Raw genomic sequence first — 23,142 nt, 5'->3', positions numbered from 1 at the left:
TTGCCTGCATCCAGAAGCTCTAAAAATGTAAAAAATCACAAAATGCTCTTCCACCTCAAACTGTAGGATTCAGGGACGGAATAAAAATACCCAGCACTGTGAGATCCTTGCTGGAATAACCAGACACCAGCCAGCCTGAGAGTGGAATTAAAGACCTAAGGAAGTTCACCAAGCTTCTAGCAACTTGTGTTAGTTACCTGTCTGCTCCTCAACCTTTACTGGAGCAAATTCCACTCTCCTCCTTCAAGAAGCCTCCAGGATCCGGGCAGCACAAACGGCAGGAGCCGAGATTCCTCCGGCGAGAAAAAAGTGAGCTGCTGGATTATTTTTCACCCTGATATTTTGATTATTTTTCACCAACAAGTGCCTTAAAAATATTATTCATCTGATCCTCCATTTTTCCACATCAGCTGCCGCGAGACAACTGCCTCTGGAAAAACCTTTCTTGGCAGCACCCTGTGAAGATGCTCGCTGCTGCCCAGGAGGTTACAGGCACCAGGGGTGGAACCTGTGGAGCTCCTGCAGGCTCTCCCTTTGCCCACAGGCTTTGCAGGACAGGAGAGGAAGAAAAGAGCTGCTAGGTTAAAACCAATTTACCCTGCTCCCCCAGCCCTCCTTTCGACTCTTTGTACATCCCAGGTTTACAGCCTCAGCATCTTCTGGTAAGAAGGGCTGTGTTTTACTAACAAAAGAGGCACTCAACTTCAAGATCAAGGAAAAGTCTGCAAAGCAAACTCTGCAGCTGTCCCGGATGCCTTCACCCTCCACAAGACAGCAGCAGCCACCAAGTTGCTTTTCACATTTCAAAGCAGTGGCAATGCTCATCCACCTCCTTTTTAAAACAGCATATGGTTGGGGCTTTTTTTTTTTAAGGGCGGGGGACACGGACAACCTCAGGATCAGGAAAAAAACCAGAGAAACAATTCGGTATTTACACACACCCTGTTACTCCTACAGCAATCTCACTTGTTCTGATTAAAGAGACAATTAAAGCATAACGAGCAGACGTGTGGGAGCAGAGCAAAGGTCCTTCAGCTCGGGATTCAGTCAGCCCCAGCAGCAGCACAGTGATGTTTGCCCCAGCTCATCCTCCCCAGATCGCAGCTCCCTGAGCCGGCTGCTGCCTCCGTATGCTGCTGCTGGGAAGAGGCATCCTCAGGCCCCTCTCTTCCCTGAATGTGTCTTGCTCTTTTTTTTTATTCTTTTTTTGGAAGCCATTACTATTTCTAGTCTTCACAAAACCCATCGTGCCAGCTCAGAAAGCCCTTCCTTGTGCTCTCAACCTGCTGCCTGAGAAGGAGAGGGCTGAAGCCAGCACTGCTGCTCCGTCTGACCCAGCCTGAGCACAGAAATTCACCTCCTCCCAGGAGGAATTCTGCTTCCTTGGGATGGAGCAGCAGTGCCCAGGGGTCACTGTGCCCACTGAGACAGAAGTCGTGGGGAGATGCTGGCATCCTGAGCCCCAGCATGATCTGCCAGCCTGGGAGAGCAGCACAACCCCAAAACTGCCACTGCTTCTATATTGGAGAGAAAATAAAGGACAGTAATAACTCCAGTAGGACAGTAGTAACCCCAATATGCACATCCTGGACCAAAGCAGGGTTTATTCACTCCTCCCAAAAGAAATCCGAGCATGACAATTTTTCTTTTGCTGTTCATGCTTTCTCTGCACCATTTTATGAGCCGCCAAACAGCGATACTCAAACAAACCAACCAAAAAAGCAGAAGTCAAGAATGCCATCTTAAAAAAAACCCCAAAAAACCCAACAAACAAACCAAACAACACAAGAACTAATAGCTTACTAGTTCTGGGTTTGGAGAATTAACCCTGCAGAGAGCCATGGGAACCCACAGGCCACTGCTGAGCTGGGACATGCATTTTCATGCCTGTTTTAGCTGGAGTCAGCAAAAGCCCCACTACCAAAGCCCAAGCTGGCTCTATATTAACAGGTGGTTTTGCAATGAAGAGGAACTCAGATTGCAAAGTCTTCCTGGCTGAGCAGCAGAGGCAGGGAGGTTTGCTATGAATTTTATCAGCTTTTAGGGTATGGTTTTCGGAGCTGCAAGCTGAAGTGAAGTTGATGAGAGTGACAGCTTTGCAGCACCACTGAAAAACTCAGCAGCTCCTTAACACACTGACAGCTCTTCCTGCAAATATTACAGTCACAGCTACTCCCAGGGATGTTGCTTTTTTTCTTGTCAATAAATGTTATCTCCTGAATTAGTGGTGAAATAGTTCCTTCCATCTCAAACATCCAAATGAAAACTTTTGCCATTTCTGCCTCAGACTTTTCCCCTTAATTTTGGATTACAAAAATAGTGTCGATAATTTGGCTTTTCACTTCAGTTTGGGACAGAAATCCATGACAAACGGGCTGCTTTCCCCCAGGCTGGAACAACATTTTAATATTCTAGAGACACTCCACATTTTCTCTAAATGGCTTTCACCTTCCCTAAGTAACACAGAGAATAACCAAGCCCTGTGTTAGCCTGCCCACTGAGCCAGCTCTCATTTTGCACTGAGAAAAGCTCCTACCTCTCTTGCACTGCCTTGCTCCAAGTCTTTTCTCCTGCAAAACACTTCACAACACATATGCAGTAGTTGGGGGAAACTAAGGCACGGAGGGAGACTCGTGGGATCTGCTAAATGCATCAGTGAAAAAGCCAGAAAGCCCAGATGACAGCTCTGCCCAATAAACCAAGGAGAATTTATCTCCCCTTATTTTTTTTGTTTGGGGTTGGTTTTTGTTTTTCACTTACTTTACAATACTTTTTAAACTTTCTGAAACTTTTACTGCATACTTCTAATTTATTTGAGGCTGTAGTTTGGTCCTTGCTTGGCAATGCTGGCTGGGAAACACATGCCCAGACCAAGGTTTTTGGTCTGTTTTATGGTGAAAGAGCAGGGTGGGTATCGGGCCCCTTTTTCCAGGCTGAGTGAGCTGGCTCTGGAGAGCTCAGCAGTTGGCATGGGGCAGCAGCAGGACTAAATCAAGCCCAAAAAAAAAATACCATAAACGAAAACAGAGGGGAAAACAGACGAGAAAAAAAGTTGTCTGTGTAGCTTGTTGATGAGTATCACGAGGAATCCCCGGCCGCGGTGTTGCGGCACAAGGAGCCGAATCGGGGGGGGAGCAGCAATCACCGCCTTCCCCGCTAAAACACACACTTTTAGGACAAGAAATTACAGTTGTCCGGGTCTCGGGAAGGGAAATTTTTTTCAAGCAATCTCTCGACTGAGCTCGTTTCATCAGCCACGGCCCGGTCCGGCTCTGCAGGAGGGAGAGGAGCTGCCCGACAGCCCCGCACCGCTCGCTGCCCTCCCGCAGGAACCGCGCCTCGGGGAGATGCTTCCCCGCACGGAAAAAACGCTCAGAGATGCCACGCGTGGCAATATGGCACGGCCACCCCATGGGTGGCAGTCAGGCCCCACGAGTGACCGCTTTTTTGGAAGGTTTACCCCTTTGTTTCCCCAGCTCGGTTTCCTTCGGGATACAGAGGATACCACGGGATACCCCGTCGAGCCCGCAAGGGAAAAAAAAAAAAGGGTCTGAGGCAGCTCCCAACTAAAGGAAAAAACAAACAAACAAAAAAACGGAAAGCGAGGGGAAACTGCAATCGCGACATACGCGCAATTGTAATTTTCGTTCGTTTTAGTTTTTCTGGTTTTGCCGGCAGACCCCCCCGCCCGGCCCAAGACTGGGGGGAGTCCCTCGACAGATACCCCGTGTCCGCAGCCCACCCCACGGAAGACACGGCGGGGAATGGCCGCAGCTCATAACGAAAATTAGGGCCAGTGTCTGCGGCAGGGGATGCATATGGATTTTTTACCCGAAAGTAGAAGGAGGGGATTTGCTGGCCTTGCACATCCACCTAACCCCGCTCGGGTTAACCCCGCTCCCTCTCCGCCAGAGCTGCCCTTAGGAAAATTACAAGAGGCGCTTGGAAAACGCCGCGGAGCCGGCGCCCATCCTCGCCGCGGGACTTGTGTTTTTTGCCCAGCGCACCCAAAAGAGGAACTTTTCGGAGGGGACGTTCAGAGGGATTTCTGCTCCCTGCCCTGCCCGCCGGGGCTGCAAAAGGCCGGGATCAGGCCCGCACCGGGAGGAGCGGAGCTCGGAGCAGAGTCAGGCGACTCCGCTTGGCAGCCGCGCACGCACCCTGAGGCTGTTCGAGAGCCGCGATGCTCCGGGAAGGGCGTCGGACAATCGCCCGGTCCCCAGCCACAGCCCCGAGCAGCTTCCCGGTGTCCCTCAAAACACGGCGCCGGTCCCAGCTCCGACGGGCTGGAGAGACAGGCGATGGATGCATGGATGGACGGACGGATTGATGGATGCTCAGCCGCGGGCTGCGCCTCGTCCCGTCCAGCCAAGCCCCGTCTCAGCATCCCCAGCGAGCGACGGAATCGGGGACTCATTCCGGACCTTCCCCCTGCCCCTCCGGGTCGCTCTTGCCCCGGTCTCCCGAAGGCGGAGAGAGCAGCACGTTGCGGGACCCGAGGAGCGCGGCACGGCGGAGGGCACCGCACCGCACTGCTCCCCCTTTCCCGGGACGCGGCCGGGGGAGCGGGACCAACCGGACCCGGGACCGGCCGGCGGTTCCTCGAGGGGCCCCCCCGGAGCGCGGCTCACGCGGAGCCCCGGGCAGGGATGGACTGGGGTGGAAGGGAGGGATGGATGGGGTGGAAGGGCGGGATGGATGGGGTGGAAGGGAGGGTGGGGATGTCCCCGCACTTACTGTCCTGCTGCGGAGTGTCGCTGCCGCTGGTCAGCCCGGGGGACTCCAACAAGCTCCGGCCGGGCTCTCCGCCGCCCTCGTCGGCCTGAGCGGCCACCATGTCGCCCGCCTCCTCCAGGTCCAGCAGGTGACTCACGGAGAAGTTCTTCTTGGCTTGTAAATTGTCCAGGCCGGCGGGGCCGTCGAGGCGGGCGGGCAGCAGGGCCTGCCTCTCCATGGCGTGGGCATAGCTGGACGCCATGGTGTCGAGCGGGGCTTTTCTGCCCTCGCCCCCCCACCCCGGGCGCCCACCGCCCCCGCTCCCCCCCAGCCGCCGGCCCTTCCAAGGGGGGGTGGGGGGGTTAGGATGCACAAGGACCGAAGGGGGCTGAGGGGTGGGGGGGGCAGAGAAAAGCGGGGTGATACCCGAGGGCGGGAGGGGAAGCCCGAAGGGGAGCAGGCAGGGCCGGGTTTAAAACATGCCGGAGGGCAGAGGCGGCGTGGCCGGGTCGGGGCGCCGGAGAAGGGAGCTGCGGCCGGCCGGGAGGCTCAAGGCGGCTGTGGGGCTGCTGGGGCGGGTGCGCCCCGTCCCTCCGCCCCGCTGCCGCCGGCTCCCTCCCTCCCTCCCTCCTTCCCTCCCTCCGCCCCTGCGCTGCCCTCCCCTCCCCGCACTTCAAACAGCGGGGGCGGCTCCGCGGCGCTCCGGGCACCCGGGGGAGCGGAGGAGGAGGAGGGGGGGGGGGGTAGGGGGACGGCCCGCGGGGCCCCGCCGGGACGTGGCACCGGTTCGACTTCCCCCAGGACGGGTTGGGGCAGCACCGGCCCCGCCGCGCTCGTTAGGTCCTTGTTGGGGTTGGGGGAGCCCCCGATTAGGGAGGGGAGAGGGGAGCAAAAGGAGTTGGGGGGTATGGAGGGGTCCTTGTCACCTGGAGGGGAAGGGTGGGAGCAGCCCTGGGGGAGGCTCCCGGGGCAGAGGGGAGAAGTAGTGAAAATGAGAAATGCAGATGAAAAGTCGACAAAGAGAAATAGAAGAGAAAGCGTGAACGGGAGAGAGGAAAGGAAAAGGGAAAATAGTGAAAGAGGGGAAAAAAGTGCAACGGAGAACTAAGGAAGAGAAGGCAAACCTAAAAGAGAGGAAAAGCAAAAGAGCAGAAGAGAAAGGGGGTGTGGAAAAAGAAAAAAAAAAAAGGGCAAAAAGAGAAACAGTCAAGAGAAAGACAGGAGGACACCCTCAGAGCTCATCGGGCCAACAAGTAAAGAGGTCCCAGGAGTTTGTCCCAGCCTGGCTGTCCCTGTGACCCACAGCAGGTACAAGTGCAGAGAGACCCTGGCTCTCCACAGAATGGCCCCACAGGGCTGGCATCCAGGGACAGGGTCCTGCAGGCCAGGAAAGGCCACTGTGTCCTGGTGGCTGGAGCCTGGGCTTGGAGCTGCCACAGCCAGCCCAGAATTTCCATCCCCCCTGATCTAGGGAAAGAACATTTGATGCCATCAAAGGGCTCCAGATTGAAAACAGATGTGCTTCCCCAAGACTCTCCATGCATTTAATTAAGGCACAGGCATGGAGGAGACATTTTCATCATTAGTTTGCCTTCAGGCTCCCCCCCCCCCGGGTCCCTAGTTTACCCTTTGCAGTCTCAAAAGACCCAAATGAGCATTGCAGGACTGCAGGGCTCTGTTGTCCCCAGCTTGGGGGTGAGCACAGCTGGAAAGGCCAGGAAAAGCACTGGGACACGGTTGTACGTGTGCACAGGAATGAGTGGGTGTAGGTACCCCCAAAACCTGCTCTGTGTGTGGGTACAGAGCAGTGTGTGCCTCACTGCCCCCTGGTGCAGCCCTTTTTCTGCATGTGAGGGAGCATTTGGGTGGGATGTCCTGCAGGGTGTGCCCAGGTGTTGGGTGGGAAGGAGCTGTGCCTGCACAGGGGTGTGCAGGGTTGCCTCTGGCTGGCTCTGGGATGCTGGCATCTCTCACCCTGGCTCTCAGGGTCTTCAGGGTTAGGCACAGCAGGGTGGGTGGGTGTACACAACTTCTATGCTCTGCAAAAGGGTTATCTGAGCACACCCCTGTGGGCTGCTCAGTGCATGGAACACCCTTTTCTCTGCCTTTCCCAAGGACTTGGCTGTTTTCTTGCCTGGTAAACTGGCTTTTATTTTCTTTCTCCTTGTTCTCCTTCAAAAGGAGGCTGCAGCTGACTTGGGTGTTCTGAGTGGGTGCTGGGAAGTCCCAGCTATCAACATCCCTTTCCACTGAGGAAGGCAGAGCATGGGCTGCTTGTAACCCCACACAGCCTCTGCCAGGGGGGTGGTAGCAGGGGCCACCAGAACAAAAGCTCTCTGTGCCATCCTCACCAATATTCTCACTGATATCCCTGGTAAGAACTATTTCTTGTTTCTCCCCGTGTCTAAGGGCATCCTTCAGAAAACCCCTTCCAGTCTCAGAGTTTGACCTCTACACCTAATTACCAGCAGATGCCCTGGAAAGATGATGGGTGAAAACACAGGGGTGCTGTGGGTGAGCACATCAACATCTGTGTGCATCTGCTGCAAAGGGAGAGGCCCTCTCTTACATGCAGGAAATCAGTGACACGAGAAGTGACAGACCAAAGTGACCCAGAGAGAGCATGAACAAAGACAAACAGAAGAGAAAGAAGCAGAAAGATGAGGAGAGGGAGGGGATGAAGGACATGTTCCCTGAGTTCCTGGGTGAGCAAGCCCAGGGGTTCCCAGGGCCTTGCAGTCTGCCACTACAACAGAAGCAGGACTGTCTCCACAGGACAAGCACAAAACATCCCTTGGCTAGCTGATTCCTTTAGCTTGAATCAAACTTTTAGAAAACTTCAGGTTAGAGTCCAGATATTATCACCTCACCTGAATGCTCACGGGTATTGCCTTCTCGTGTTCATCTTCTCCCTCCAGCCAGCAGCAGTGAAGGCAGAAGAGGATGGTGCAGCTGCCACCCAGCTCAGAGGCATCAGTTTCTTCCAGTGTGAGTCTCCAGTGGTCAGCCCATGCACTCTCCCTGGGGTCTCCAGGAGTTTCTGCAGGACAAACAGGCATAAGATGGATATGAGCCACACCATGACCTGCTGGAATCCAAAGCTCTTCACACACTGCCTCTTGGTTTGGGTCACTGGGAACAGAGTAATAGCATTAGGATGAGGCTGGACTTGATGATCTTGAAGGTCTTTTCCAGCCTGAACAATTCTATGATCATTTTGAAGGACATCAACAAGACTCACCAGCTTTCCATCTCCTATGCTGTGACCACATCTGATTCTCAGGGAAGGGGAGGCAGAAACCACAAACTCTTCCCTGCCCCTGTTGCATATCAAGAAAGGGAAACCCAAAGACCAGCACCTTTGCAGCTGACCAGCACATTTGCTCCTGCTTTCTTTTCTCACAGAAAATTACAAGCACAGGCTGCAGTGTCAGTGAGAAAAACTTCAACTCGAGGGCATGCCCCAATCCCTGCAATTTCCATTGAAATCTTGCACTTGGAAATTCCTGTGGTTCCCAGGTCCAATCTCTGAGCTAGTCAAGTAAGCTAGAAGCCCTCAGAAACATTCCCCTCACCCTCTCACCTGTCTGAGCAGAGAGCTTCCTAGCACACACAGCAGCCTGACTGATGAGGGTTTTCAGGTACCACAAGCAGAACCCAAGAAGAAACACTCAAGAGCATCTGGGCAGCAGTAACATCCCCAGCTCCCACTCCTTGGAATTGGCATTGGTGGGAGGCTGGGAGGCACCAAGGATGGTTGGATGCCAGCAGTCCAGACAGGTGATCCAGGGGACAGGAGGGCACAAATAGTGCTTTTTCCTCTCCTAGGCCCATAGTGACAGTCACTTTGGAGAGGGAGCACTCCCAGATAAACCTCCACCCCTTTGCACCCCAAAACATCAGCCACAGCTTTTAGGGCCAAGCTGATAAGAGGGATCAAGCCAGAGCTTCTCTTTGCTTTTGGCTACTTCTCAGGCTGCATCCAAACCGTCCCATCCCTTGCCCAGCCCAGTGACACCCCAGTGACACCCCCCTGCTGGACTCTGTGGCTGATGCCCAGGTGCTGGGGAGCCACATCAAAACTCAGCTGCCACACACCCCATCTTGGGGGATCACTGACACCTCTCCTGACCTCAAGCCTTTTGGCACTTGCTCTGCCCAAGGCTGGATAAGAACTGTGCTGAGCTGGGGACAGAAAGCACCTACAGGAACATGTGTGAATACAGATATTATCATAAAATCATAGAATCATAGAATTGGCTGGGTTGGAAGGGACCTCAGAGCTCATCAAGTCCAACCCTTGATCCACTCCCGCTGCAGTTCCCAGCCCATGGCACTGAGTGCCACATCCAGGCTCTTTGGAAATATCTCCAGGGATGGAGAATCCACCCCTTCCCTGGGCAGCCCATTCCAATGCCTGATCACCCTCGCCCTAAAGAAATTCTTTCTAATGTCCAACCTAAACCTCCCCTGGCACAACTTGAGACCTCTTGTGCCCTCTTGTCTTGCTGAGAGTTGCCTGGGAAAAGAGCCCAACCCCCCCCTGGCTCCAACCTCCTTTCAGGGAGTTGGAGAGAGTGATGAGGTCTCCCCTGAGCCTCCTCTTCTCCAGCCTCAACACCCCCAGCTCCCTCAGCCTCTCCTCATAGGATCTGTGCTCCAGTCCCTTCCCCAGCCCAGTTGCCTCCTTTGGACCTGCTCCAGCACCTCAATCTCCTTCCTGAGCTGAGGGGCCCAGAACTGGACACAGGACTCAAGCTGTGGCCTCCCCAGGGCTGAGCACAGGGGCAGAATCCCTTCCCTGGACCTGCTGGCCACGCTCTTCCTGAGCCAGCCCAGGATGCCATTGGCCTTCTTGGCCACCTGGGCACACTGCTGCCTCCTCTTCAGCTTCCTGGCAATCCAGACTCCCAGGTCCCTCTCTGTCTGGCTGCTCTCAGCCACTCTGTGCCCAGCCTGGAGCTCCCCATGGGGTTGTTACACACATTTGTCAGCATTGTGGGGCAACAGGTACAAACTGGAGCACAGAAGGTTCCACATAAATATAAGGAAAAACTTTTTCAGGGTGAGGGAGCCCTGGCCCAGGCTGCCCAGGGGGGTTGTGGAGTCTCCTTCCCTGGAGCCATCCAAATCCCCCTGGATGTGTTCTGTGTGACTGCTGGAGGTGACCCTGCTCTGGCAGGGGGGTTGGAGCACTCCTTGATCTTTTGAGGTCCCTTCCAACCCCTGACTCTCTGTGCTCCTGTGATGTATGCACACTCAAGTCTGGAGCCAGACTTCTCCCACACAAACTCCTGCTTACACACTTGGCCCAAATCTCCCTCTTTTCTTCCTTTCTTTCCCACACAGAGGTGAGTTATTAGGTCTGTGGGGATCAGGTAGCCTACACTCATTTCAAGCTGTAAACTCAACATCAGGGTTTCTTTTAATGCCAAACATCTTGATATGGTCTGGAAATGCCATGAGCAGTTTATAATTGGGGTTTAGCATGCAGATTAATACCAGCAGCTCCAGGGTGAACAGACCATCAGAGTCTAATCAAAGCTTAAATGGGGCAGCAGTTTCAAACTGAGATTTATTGTTCCTCCACATAATATTTTGAACCAGGGGCTGAGTTCACATCACACACAATCATTCCTGGAAGTGCTATCACATCTCCAGTCAGAGCAAGGTGGCTTGTTACTGGCTCATGAGGGTGATAAAATACTAGACTTTAGGAACTTATTTGGGAATATCATGGAATTGACACCAAGATTTTGGACTTGAAGCAGGAGAGACACACCATGCACAGGGCTCCATCCACACGTGGATGGTAGGACAAGACCACGTGCTTGTATTTTCCTTTTGCTGAATACCACTTGGAATAATGGATGTGACCCCAGGATAGCAGCTAAGGGGGGTTCTGTTTGCCAGCTTTGCCTACCCAGGAGTGGGAGTGAGGAAGGAAGGGAAGGGATGTGTTACCTGGGGGAAGGACAAAGCCACCTCACACCAACAGAACCATGATGGGAAGTGGCACCATGCAGCAGGCTCAGCCAAGGGGTAGGGAGGGAGCTGTGGGCCAAACACAGCCAGGAAAATCTCCTCATAAATGATACTTCTGCCAAGTCCCATCTGGATGGCCCCAGGGAGTACTCCCAGGTCTCTGGGTTTGATTTTCAGGGTGGTGGCAGCTGGGTTGGAGTTTTCACTAGCAGGGCTCTGACCCTTTCAAGTGCCTTGGCCAGGCCTCCCCCTGCCCAGTCAGGGCTGGAGCCCTTCCCTTGGCATTTGTAAACCACAAGTGGAGGCAGGGGCTGGAAATTCATTCATCAGTATTGTTTGAGTCCCAGTTTTTAGATTTCAAGACAGAGTTTCAGCAGTTGCCACCTGGCTTTCAGCAGGGGTGGCAAGCACAGTCACCAGCTGGCAATGGCAAGAACTCATTTCTTTTTCTAGAAGCTTTCCACCAAGTGGAAGAGGAGCATCATGGTTTTAGGCAGTAACTAAACAGGGACAGATGCTCTGTTATTCCCCACTGCCCTCCCAGAGGAAGATGAAGAAGGGAGTAAGGGAGAGAGACTTTAAAGCTGGAAGAAAAACCTTGGGTAGGTTTAATGAGATAGCCACAGCAAATTACAAATGTACATACAAATGTGTAAATGTGGAGCCTTCCCCTACTCAGCTGGTAGTGACTTCCCAACCAGAAAGGTCCCAGACTGGACTGGGCAGGAGATGGGGGTGCCCAAACCCAGGGTCTTGGTGACAATTTGCAACAGACTGAGAACAACCAAGCAGGTCCTACCTGGGAAAGGAGAAAGTGACCTGGGGGGTGAGGAATGGGCTTCTCTGGGGAAGAAAACAGGAGCAGCAGGAAGACCTTCCCTCAACCAGCATACTAACTGAGGGCTCTCTTGGGACCCATTTTATGCTGAGCCCATGGGGAGGAGCAGTGTTTGGCCCATTTGGGTCACCTGGGACATCCTCTCCTCCCCTGGGCTCAGCTGCTCCCCATTCTCACTGCCACATCAACAGCCTGGCAGCTGCTGCTGGGGGCCCAGGCAGGTTCTGTCTGTCCTGGTCCTCTCAAACCAGGATAAGGAGCTATGAGGAAGTGACTGTCCTTATCTTCAGCCCAGACAGGCTGTGGATCTGCACTAGAGTTCAGCTCTTCACTTCCCTGGCTTTGCTCTTGCCAGGGATGCCCACATGGCTCTTGGCAATAGGGCCCAGAGCTCAGCCCAGAGGCTTCCTCTGCTGGTGGAGGTGTCAGTGGAGGTGTCACTGAATGGGATGATCCCATTCCCTGCCCTGGGATCATCCCAAGGCCCAGCATCACATCTGGGCTGGAGGGAGCAGATGGCACACGTGGGGTTCTCTCAGGACAGTGTAAGACAGGAGTTTGTGGATTCCCCCAGGAAACTGCAGCAGTATCAGCACAAACCTCTCCCCCCCAGGGTTTTGCTCCAGTGAGCACAGGTGAGAGGGCACAGTCCTGCAGGTGATGGCACTGACCTGCATCTCACTGTGCCTGCTCCATCCCCTGCAAGGATTTCAGTGGGGTCACCTGCCTCAAGAATCAGGACCCTGCCTAGCAAGAAACCAGGCTGGGGCCCTTTCAGGTTCCCTGCTCACCTGCCCTGGCTACTTGGGGGCACCAAGAAGCCCCCTGGCCAGCTAAGCAGAGCTGGCCAAGAGAGATGAGGGCTAAGCCACATGTTCCCAGGGGTTCAGCCTTGAGCTGGCTCCAGAGCTGGCTGCAGGAGGGGTTTGGATAAGGCAGCAGTTTAACCAGGGTTTTATTACTGGGCAGGGTAAAAAAAAAGCCCTGAGAGGTGACCTGGGAACTTTAATCAGCAGCAAGGGTCAGTGGGTAGGAGGCTGATGGCAGGAGGGCAGGGCCCAGGGCACGCAAATAAATAAATAAAGAGCTGTATTGAAACCACCTCCATTCCCCCAAGTGATCCCCTCCCTCTCCCATGCACATTATGAAGATCTCTGCTCTGTACAATCAGATGTTCAAATGGCCCCAATTCCCCCAGCAGAAACTCCCCAGCTCTGCAAATTTAGCTGAGAAGATTATCCACAAGGTTGGGTTGTTTTGTTGGGTTGTTGGTTTTTTTTTTTTTTAAATCCCTCACTGCTGGAGATGAAAGTTCAGTCTGCTGGACTGCTCTTAGGCTGGATATCAGATATCCCTAACCCTGGAGAGAAAAAGAGTCCCAGCAGTTTCTCTCCCCTGCAGGAAAGGAAAAAAAAAAACCCAACCTCCCATAATCAGAGTCCGGGCAGACAAATTGGCACCACTGTTTTTGTCTTTTCTCCCTCCACCCCCCCTTTCTGGAAGAGGACTAACCCTTTGGAGCACAGTCACAACTCACAAATATTTGTGGGTATTATATTGCAAGAGGGGAAAAAAAAAAATCCAAAGGAAGGTAACTGTTAAAAGCTTAGCCCCTCTCCCATGGAAAGCAGCTTTATGCATGTCCATAAATCTCCTCTGTAAGTGGTCATTAAAATTGTGTCTTGTTTAATTTTTCTTTTAATCTCCTTTAAACACTTTTTCTCATCTTGCAAACGAATGATGTCATTGGCAGGCCCAGTAATGAACTGAAAAAAAAAAATTAAAATCAACTTTCTAATGTTTGGGGGGGGCTCTCTCAAAAAGCAAACATTTAAATACCAGTCAGCTAATCCGGCCAAACACTTGAGCATCTACTTAACAACCAACTTGTATTTAAGTGTCTTGCTCCCACAGGGACATTTGTCCAGGATCATCTTCATGCACAAAGGATGTGCTTGAAGTGAGGGACATGTTTAAACTGCTGGAGAAGGAGAGTCCCTGGCTGCTGAGCTGTTCGACTCCTCATTGCATGAGCAACAGCAGATGATGGTGAAGGCTCTGGAGGGGGTGACTTACAAGGAGTGGCTGAGGTCACTTGGATTGTTCAGTTTGGAGAAAAGGAGGCTGAGGGGTGAGCTCACTGCAGTCTGGAGCTTCCCCAGGATGGGAAGAGATGGGACTGGCACTGATTCCTTCACTCCTGTGGCCAAAGACAGGACTTGGGGAAATGGGAAGATGCTAAATCAGGGGAGGTTTAGGTTAGATACCAGGAAAAGGTCTCTCACCCAGACAGGCTCCCCAGTGAAGTGGTCACAGCCCCAAGCCTGCCTGAGTTGAAGAAGAGTTTGGGTGATGCTCTCAGGAGGATCTGATTCTGGGAGTGCACAGGGAGGAACTGGACTTGGTGATCCTGATGGATCCCTTCCAACTTGGCAGATTCTGAGACACCAGAGGTGCTGCTCAGAGATGCTCTGACCTGCTTGCTGATGGACACTGCTCATCCCTCTCCATCTGCAATCCTGAGGCTGATGTCCTCAGGCTCTCCTGCATCTCTGCTTTCTCTCCAGCCCACCTCTTCTTTCTTCCCACTGTTCAGAGGAAAAGGTTTTCTCTCGAGACTATCAAGCACAATCATCACTAACCTGCCCAGCCCTTTGCTTCACAGATATCCCCTTGACACCCCAAAAACCTGTGTGCTTGAAAAGCTCCTTGCTGGATGTTGTCTTGTTTGGTTTGGGTGCATGGCTGGGGTTTTTAGCTTTGTTTTTAGCTGGTTGTTCGGGTTGGGGTTTGTTTCTTTTTCTTTTTGTTGGAATCAGTTTTAACGAAGTGGAAGAAACACTAAATAGTAGGCTGTGCAAATGGGGAAAAATAAATGCAAAGCTTGCAAATGAAGAATTGGCATGGTTTTAATTAAAAAGTGGTTAACTGTTTCGGGGTGAAGAGCACGGGTTGGGGCTGACACCGTCTGGGAAGAGCACGTTGAGCTGTTCACCATGCTGTGGCTTCAGAAAATGGGAAATAAATACATCCCAGCCACTTGGAAAACTAAACCATCTTTAGGGCTCAGCTGTAAACTTTCTTCAGCAATTTATTAGAGTTGCAGAAAACACTTGTTGAGTAGCCTTGGCCTGTAATAAATATCAGTCCTTGTTTGTTTGTTTTTGTAATGGGAACAAAACCACATTTTTTTTTTTTTCCCCTAAAGTGAATAATTTAATTACATGACAAGAAACACATTCATTGTCCAGAATACCCGGAGATGATTGCCACAAAACTTGCAGTTCAGTGAAGGGAGGAGGGGAACAGAGCCAGCTGATACCCAGAATCACTTTTGAAGGAGATTTTCCTCTCGGCACGTTTGGTTCCTCTGGGGATGAGGGCAGCACTGGGATTGTCACTACAAACAGGAGGAGGAGGCTGGCACCTCTTAGGAAAGCACATCTCATCCCAAAAGGACGCGTGGAGCAGCAGGGAAGTGGGGCAGCCATGAAGAGAAGGAACTGAGGGGCAGTGAAGGGAAGAGCCTTGTGAGGTGAGAGGGGGAGATGAGCTCCAGCCCTTCCCTCTCAGCCTGCTCTGTGTGCTCATGGATTTGTCAGGATTTCCATCCCAGGTTTCATGCCTCTGCTGCTCATGGATTTGTCAGGGTTTCCACCTCAGGTTTCATGCCTCTGTCATGCCCAGGTGTCAGCCTTGTTCCAGGAGCCCAGCTCAGCTGCTTGCTGACACATCCTGTGTGCCTGGCAGGGCCTCTTCCAGACCAGTTCCAGTGGAATGGGTGTTGTTTGCAAGCAGAAAACCACCTCCATCCTGCACCTCACATCTCATCTCCTGCTCTCTCTCTCTCTCCAACCTAGCTCCAGCTCAAAAATAGCAATGTTTCCTTCTAGAGGCTGAAATACTTCATCCCTTCTTGCTCTGCAGGCTCTCAGCCCTTCTTGGGGATCAGAGCCCCCAAGACTTGTCCTGGGCTCAGTGGGAGGTGTCAGGAAGTGGTGGTGGGATCACAAGAACGTCTGGAGGGGATCCCCTATGAGAACAGGGAGTGCTTGTGAGTGTCCATCCCCTTCTGTGCCCCCTTCTTGGGAGTCAGAGGAAGAAGAGTCAATCCTTTAAAATCTTGGTTCTTGGAGGGTTTGGTTTGCCCCCCCTCTGCAGGCATCCTGGCTCTGGGTTTCATGCTGCAAAACCTCTGCAGTGCAATAGCTGAAGGGGGGCACCATCCAGATAAGCAATTACTGAGTGTGCTTTCCCAGGGACAGCCCAGCAATTATGGTCAGCCATAAAGAAATCTGCTGGTTGTCAAAACACAGACCCTCATTCCTCCCAGCTCTTCTTGAAGGGCACAATTAGTGAGCTGATGTGATTAAAGCCACGTTTGGCTCAACAAGGGGAGAGCCAGATGCACCCAGGGAACTCTTCCCAAGGCAGCTGCTCCCAACCCAGGCGTTGGTTACCTGATTTGTAGCCAATCAGGCAGAAATCAACCAGTCCTGTCCACATAGCTACACCGTGCCATTAAACAGCCAAAGCCTTACATGTCTCTGAGGGAGATGAAACCCACATGGCCCAGAGAACCAGCACGGGAGAGGGATGGGAGCAAGGACAGGAACAGCATTTCTCCAGGAGAGGAGACAATGGAAACATTTCCACCGATTCCAACAGGTTCTGAATCAGCGGCTGCAACCAATTTTCCTCCTAAATGGACTTCCATATGTCTGAAAAAGTCTTGCAAGCCCTGGAATTTGTTACAGAACAAACCTGTACTTTATTACGCCTCTCCCTGACTCCGAGTGTTTCTCCTTTTAAATTCCTTGGTCGGCCGTTTCTGGGCTTTGGGGTTCACTTTGGAGAAATGCATTCCCTGCTAAAGCAAACATTTGCCATGAAACTGGGGAAAACCTCCCTCCTCTGCCCCCAGGACTCCACTTGGATTTGCTGGGAACTTGTGTCTTTAACTTCATCAGAAAAAGAAGTGGCTCTATGTGCAGAGGAAAGGACGGGGAGGAAAACAAATTCACCAGACCTACAACCTTCCCTGCTTTCCAGATAGCCTCTGAAATGCAGGTATTTGGGCAAAAGCCTAGCCAAGCTGATTTTTACCAGAATTTTTCCATTTTCCACTTCTCCAGAAACAGAAGGGATTTTATTTTGCCCTCTTTGTGGCAGGCATCTTTAAAATAAAGAATTTTCTGTTTCCTTCTTTCATTATATAGAAACAAAAATTGGCAGAAGTGGACTTTTTCATTTGCATTAAAAACTGTAAGGAGGGAGACTTACTTTCCATGCTATGGACTTCACTTAAAGGGATTTAGGAACATATCTGTCATTTCCAATAGTTCAGGCACCACAAGTGACATCTGCATGACCAGCTTCACATCTATACTCCCCCCCTATCAGTAAGGGGTAAGGAGTTAAATAACTTTTATCTTGTCCTGAAGTGTCAACAAAAGCCAGGCTTTCTGCAACGTCTTGAAAATACAGCTTATGTTTGATTAAATTCCTAAAACCTAACAGAATGTTGGCCATAAATATTACAGTTTTCAAACTCATCTATCTGAGAAAGTGTATTTTCAAGTTTCCTTGCAAGAATGAAAACACAGGAAGAAAGTTTCAAAGCAACTCCTCCAAGAAACATTCCCAAAGCCCCATTTAATGCCCAAATTGAAGAAGTTTCTAAGCTCCTGGAGTATTTTTTAGTTGATGTTAATTTTCGCTTAAGGGCGGTGGTTCAAAATAAACTCTCAAAACATTTCATCAGAAAACAAAGCCAAAATGCTTGGATTTCTTTTTCTTCCTCTGCCAGAACAGTTTGTCAGGCTGATGTGAATGCACTAAAGTTTTCAGCCAACCTAAAGCACCATCTTTGGCAAATAATTTGCCAAGGAAAAAAAAAAAAAAAAAAGTAATTGTGCTGTTCTAAGACTAAGGACAAAAATCCTCCCATAATTTTAAGTGCTCAGACTGAACAATTATGGAGTATTTGCCCTGATGACAGAAAAGAGAGAAATAAATTTTGCTTATTCCTTTAGATATGTATTTACACCTATCTGAAATTAATATACACACATACACACACGGCTCTTTCCTTCCAACATGAATGTTTTCAACACAGAAAAAGCAAAGAGAAGAGATTTAGTGCTGATTAGAACAAAAGTCGCACTGTACCTTGCAGATTTCAGCATGTCTCATTAAAACTGGGCTTGAAATATACATATCCTTTAATAAATAAAGCTTAAGGTACATAAACACTGCAGCGGATATAAATTATTTTAACCAAAGTATGTAGGGAAAAAAAAAAAAATGACTGGAACACCATGATCCAGGGCATTTTACAGTAAATTGGACTTCATCAGCGGTTTTGCATTTTTATTTGATTTTGGAGTTCCTCCACTAAAGCTGTAAGTTTTGTAGAGTTTATTTCACACCTTGTAATTTCAAACGTTACACTCCATCGAAATTCCTCTCAAAAAAAAGGGACCCAAGTAATTAATGTCTTTGGGCTCAACGTTCATTATATCCCACTAGTGTGAAAATTCATAAAAATAAGACATGGGATTAGAAGCTTAACAGCCTCACACGTTTGCAGAGCTGCTGCACTGGCAAATATTTCTCTGCCCTTTTGGAGCAGAGCAATCTCCTGGCTGCTCCCATTTGTTTCGTTGGATCATCCCAGTCCTTAGAAAGTGCCTGAAAAGAAACATCCTGTCTTGTGCTCATTTAATTTTTTTTTCTTGGAAGCAGGTAAATAAAAGGGGTCTGGGGTTTTCTTCCCCGTGCTCTTCAGTTTCCTTGCTTTGGTGGCAGGATGGGCTCTAACTCCTCATGCAGACAATGGGAATTCTGGCTCATTGCTGCAAGGGGACTCCAGATGCCCTTGGAAAGGAAGCAGGACCTGGGTTTTGAATCATAGAATCATAGAATGGGCTGGGTTGGAAGGGACCTCAGAGCTCATCAAGTCCAACCCTTGATCCACTCCTGCTGCAGTTCCCAGCCCATGGCACTGAGTGCCACATCCAGGCTCTTTTGAAATATCTCCAGGGATGGAGAATCCACCCCTTCCCTGGGCAGCCCATTCCAATGTCTGATCACCTTCTCAGTAAAGAAATTCTTTCTAATGTCCAACCTAAACCTCCCCTGGCACAACTTGAGACCTCTTGTGCCCTCTTGTCTTGCTGAGAGTTGCCTGGGAAAAGAGCCCAACCCCCCCCTGGCTCCAACCTCCTTTCAGGGAGTTGGAGAGAGTGATGAGGTCTCCCCTGAGCCTCCTCTTCTCCAGCCTCAACACCCCCAGCTCCCTCAGCCTCTCCTCATAGGATCTGTGCTGGATCCCTTCCCCAGCCCAGTTGCCTCCTTTGGACCTGCTCCAGCACCTCAATCTCCTTCCTGAGCTGAGGGGCCCAGAACTGGACACAGGACTCAAGCTGTGGCCTCCCCAGGGCTGAGCACAGGGGCAGAATCCCTTCCCTGGACCTGCTGGCCACGCTCTTCCTGAGCCAGCCCAGGATGCCATTGGCCTTCTTGGCCACCTGGGCACACTGCTGCCTCCTCTTCAGCTTCCTGGCAATCCAGACTCCCAGCTCCCTCTCTGTCTGGCTGCTCTCAGCCACTCTGTGCCCAGCCTGGAGCTCCCCATGGGGTTCTTGTGTTGAACCTCATCCCGTTGGGATCAGCCCAACTCTCCAGTCTCTCCAGGTCCCTCTGCAGAGCCCTCCTGCCTTCCAGCTGATCCACACTTCCCCCCAGCTTAGTGTCATCTGCAAATTTGCTGATGATGGACTCAATCCCCTCATCTAAATCCTCACTAAAGATATTAAACAGCACTGGGCCCAGCAGTGATCCCTGGGGGACACCACTGGTGACCACCGGCCGCAGGGAGCTGAATTGCTTCCTTTATGAAAAGCCCCTGGTTCCAAGAAGGTGGAACTGTCCCTGTTGGAATCCCAGCCTCCGTTTGCCCTCAGCACATTCATGGGCAGAGGGGGTGAGTTTGTGCACTGAGCAGTAACTCTGAGCAGAGTTCATTTCAGAGGGACATAAACCATTCACAAAGTTGTGCTGAACTCGACAAGCACCTTTTGCCAAAAAAACAAACACCACCACCAAGCCTAAAACAGGAGGCTCTTTTTTAAACTTTAAAAACATTTCGTTCCAAAGTGTTTTCAAAGCAAAGAGGTTGACTTCATGGAGGTGTTCCTGAAATGAGCCTTTTGGAGGTTATACTGAAAAACCTGACTAGAAAAAAAACTGAAATGAAATTGTAAAGTAGAACATTGTGTTTCAGATCAAACACCATGTCCCAAGTTGCCTCAATATTTCTGGTTTATTTTGTATAATTTTTTCCCCCCTTTTTTAAAGACTGTCTTGGTTCAAAAGAAACTGAACTGCTTCATTCCTTGGTTTCCTCCCTAATCTAAATTTTACCATGCTACACATCCCAGGCTGCAGTCACTCACCCCAGGACATGGCTGGCCAGACACCCTAAGGTGTAGATCAGTGTGACTCTCCCTGCATCCCTGGTTATTTCATTTCCTTCCAAACCAGGAGATTCCTATTGTGCTGAAGTCCCTTCCAGATGTGAGTGAGTCACTCAGCAAGGCTCCCTCTATAGCCAAAGGTGAGAAATTCCAGCCCAAGGTCCTTAGGAAAATCCATATTACAGAAGATGCCCCTGGATTTTAGAGGGAACCAAACAGTAAGTTTGGACTCACAGGATCCTGGTCTGGAGATGCATTTAATTGCTGGCAAAGCTCAAACTGTGACCCAGAGATGCCTTAAGGGAGGGGATGTGAAGTCCCCCACAGGTTTGTTCTTGGGCAGAAAGTATCACTGGGGATCACTGTTTGTTTGCACCTGGCTGTGGAAAGGAAAACCTTTGCCCAAGGTAGATCAGCTACTGGAAATTCTGACCTGGAAATCTCTCAGCAGCAGCTGGGAAAAGTGCATCAGCATTCAGGTACTTTGTTGCCTTCTGATGTTTCAGGTCCCATTTGCATCACCTTTCTGCCAAGTGCTTTCTGGCTGTAAAAGAGGGCCTGATGACCAATCCAAGGAAGGGCTTTTCAGGAAGTTCTCCAAAGCCAGAATAAGAAGGACCATTTCGTTTTACTCTGCACATTTTCAAGCAATACTGAGTAACAGAACTATTTTAATATCCAAGATGAAGTTTATGTATTTTAGACCATGAACAGTGCTTCTAATTGAATGTAGTTAGCATGCTCTAAAAAAAAAAAAAGTAAATTACACACCTTCTCCTGAGTACACTGAATGAAGCTCCTACCTCCCAGCTTGATCTGGAGGCAGTGCTGCAGCTTCCCTTTGTTCTCCTTGCTGTCTTGTGCTCAGAGCAAGCCACATCTGCAGCAAAAGGGTGAGCAGCTTCCAAGCAAACAAGAGGGCTTCTCAGATGGGTGGAAAACTGGGAGATGTCTCAGCAAAGTTACTCTTTAGTTTGATCAAAAAATCTGTCATCACATCCTCTGGCTGGTGACAAGGTGATAAAACCATTCAGCTTTGGGACACAGAGAGGTTCTCTCAAATTTAAATCAGATGGAAGGAGAGAGAAGTTGCTTTCAAAAGCCTCTCAGCAAGGATTGCAACTCCTACCATTTCTTGTCGTTGCAAATGGAGCATGTTTCAGTGTGAATACAGCAGTAAACAGCCACCATCCTTTTCTTTTGAAGTTATCATGCATCACAGCTCTGTCCCCTCATTCAAACAACAACCATGAAATTTGGTGGTGATGTCCTTGCAGGCATGGAGTGATCCAGGGTTCTGGTTGCTCTGGGGACATCTCCATGAGTTGCCTCAGAAGCATGATGAGTCACAGATGGCTGGATTTGTCTTGGAAACTCAGTGCAGATCTGAGCAAGTTTTGGATGCTTTGTGTCATGCATATTCCACTCCCCATCTCACTGCAGAGTCTGCTGTGCAATTGCTTTAAAGGGCAGCTGAGGATGGGCTGTGCCTGGGGAGGAGGAAGAACCAGTCTCTTCCAACACAATTAATGGGACAAGAACCACAGAATCAGCCAGGTTGGAAAGGAGCTCTGAGATCCAAGTCCAACCCTTGATCCACTCCCCCCGTGAGGAAGACCCAGGTTTAACCTGGGTGCTGTCAAGTTTCCAGTTAGACCTTAGGGTAAAACATCTACTGCTGAGAGAGATTCTCCATCACTGCAGGGTGCAGAAACAGAGAGAATCATCTGTCAGGACAGAGAGTGTGGATTTGGCTGAGGCTTTGAGTGAGAGGATGTGTTCAGATCCTTTCTGGTTCTGTCCTTCAAGAACTGGAGGTCACCCGACCCGCACCTTAAATCCTGCCTGGAAATTGCACCCTGAAGGTCAAGTCCACACACAGCAGCTACTTAAGTAGAAATCTAACAAATAAAAACTGTGGTAATTTTTCATCAGGAGCAGAACTTAGATTTCATCAGGGAAACACCCCCATAATAAGCACCACAGGTACCTGCCCAGTTCAGCAGTGCCGAGACAGAGAGTTTTGTTTAACCCAGGACTGAGTTAAAACTGCTGTGATTCCACACAGTGGATCAAAATTTATCCTCTGAATTGTTATGGGGTAACTCTAGTCCACCACAATTCAAGCCAGATGGGGTATCATATGTCTTCCTGCAGCCAGTGTAAAACCTGAAGCCAATGTAAACACTATATAGCATGTTCTAGCTAATTCAACACAAAGCAACAGTGTGCACACACCTGATCTGGATCATATTTGTCCTGCCAGGTGATTCTGCAATACACAGGCTGAGTGTTAATGATGTGGAATCCCAGCCCCATCTATTGCCCCCTGTGAGGCTTGGCTGACAAGCCCTCATTTCAGGTTTCCTGCTTAAAAAAAAAACCCTCCTGCCAGTTCAAGCTCATGTGCAACATTCAGGTACCAGTACTGTCCTGACAAGTGATTCATGAGGAATTTTTCCCACCCTCAGGCCATGGGGCCTACAACAGGAGTCTGGAGGGAAAGGGATTTATGCCTCTTGGTAGATGTGCAAGAAAGGACACTGATGTTCAGCACCATGACAGAAAACCACCCAGGAGAAGAGTCCCAGCCATCAGCTCTCAACAAGTGGCCCTTGCTCTGCTCTTGCCAATAAAACCCACTCATAGCCAGCTGCCCAGGTAGTGGAGCTGTAGTTTGGGGCAGGTTCCTGGTGTCTCTACATCATGTAGCATGCAAATCCAGCTCACCTGAGTCTCCAACCCCACAGGACATTTGTCCCTGTCCTTCCCACACACTCCTTCTGTGCTCTGATGCAGAGCCCAAAGTTTGGGCTTAACACCAGAGGCTGTCATCAGCCCTCAAGGAAGGGGCTAGAGATGCCACATCCCCATCTCCTGAAGGCACTGCAATTATTAGGTGTGGGACTGGCCAAGAAGGTGGCAGTGACATGCTGACATCACCCAAACACCCCCAATGGAGCTGCAAATGCCTGGCACAAAAATTGAGCTGCCTCTCCTTCCAGGAATGGCTGATAATTTCTACCCCAGAAACTCCTGTTTCAGCAGCACCTGCAAGTATTTAAAATTCTCAAGCTTTCCTCTGTTTGTTGTATCTGCCTTCTGCTTTTTTTGAGCCTTTGT

The 23,142-nt window shown here is 50.5% G+C and overlaps 2 protein-coding genes across 3 annotated transcripts in view; both read right to left on the bottom strand.

Annotated features, from left to right (window-relative positions):
- The window catches only part of PRRX1 (paired related homeobox 1), a 34,861-nt gene extending 29,516 nt beyond the window's left edge, over nt 1-5,345 (bottom strand). The window contains exon 1 of the mRNA XM_071751442.1: nt 4,738-5,345. Within this exon, the coding sequence (XP_071607543.1) occupies nt 4,738-4,978 (241 nt within the window). The 5' untranslated portion in view covers nt 4,979-5,345. The remainder of the gene's footprint in view (nt 1-4,737) is intronic.
- Nucleotides 5,346-7,532: 2,187 nt separating this feature from the next.
- GORAB (golgin, RAB6 interacting) overlaps nt 7,533-23,142 on the bottom strand; it is a 31,667-nt gene continuing 16,057 nt past the window's right edge. Inside the window, exons 5-6 of one of the 2 annotated variants that reach the window (XM_071751433.1) lie at nt 14,016-14,127; nt 7,533-7,756 (exon numbers count right to left, since the gene is read on the bottom strand). In XM_071751433.1, coding sequence (XP_071607534.1) covers nt 14,037-14,127 — 91 coding nt within the window. In that variant the 3' untranslated portion in view covers nt 7,533-7,756; nt 14,016-14,036. The remainder of the gene's footprint in view (nt 7,757-14,015; nt 14,128-23,142) is intronic. The other variant, XM_071751435.1, reaches the window with a different exon arrangement.

This window comes from Heliangelus exortis, chromosome 8 (genome assembly GCF_036169615.1).
Source record: "Heliangelus exortis chromosome 8, bHelExo1.hap1, whole genome shotgun sequence".
NCBI lineage: Eukaryota > Metazoa > Chordata > Aves > Apodiformes > Trochilidae > Heliangelus > Heliangelus exortis.
Note: the sequence above shows the minus strand (reverse complement) of the source record. Positions and strands in the feature narration are given on the sequence as shown.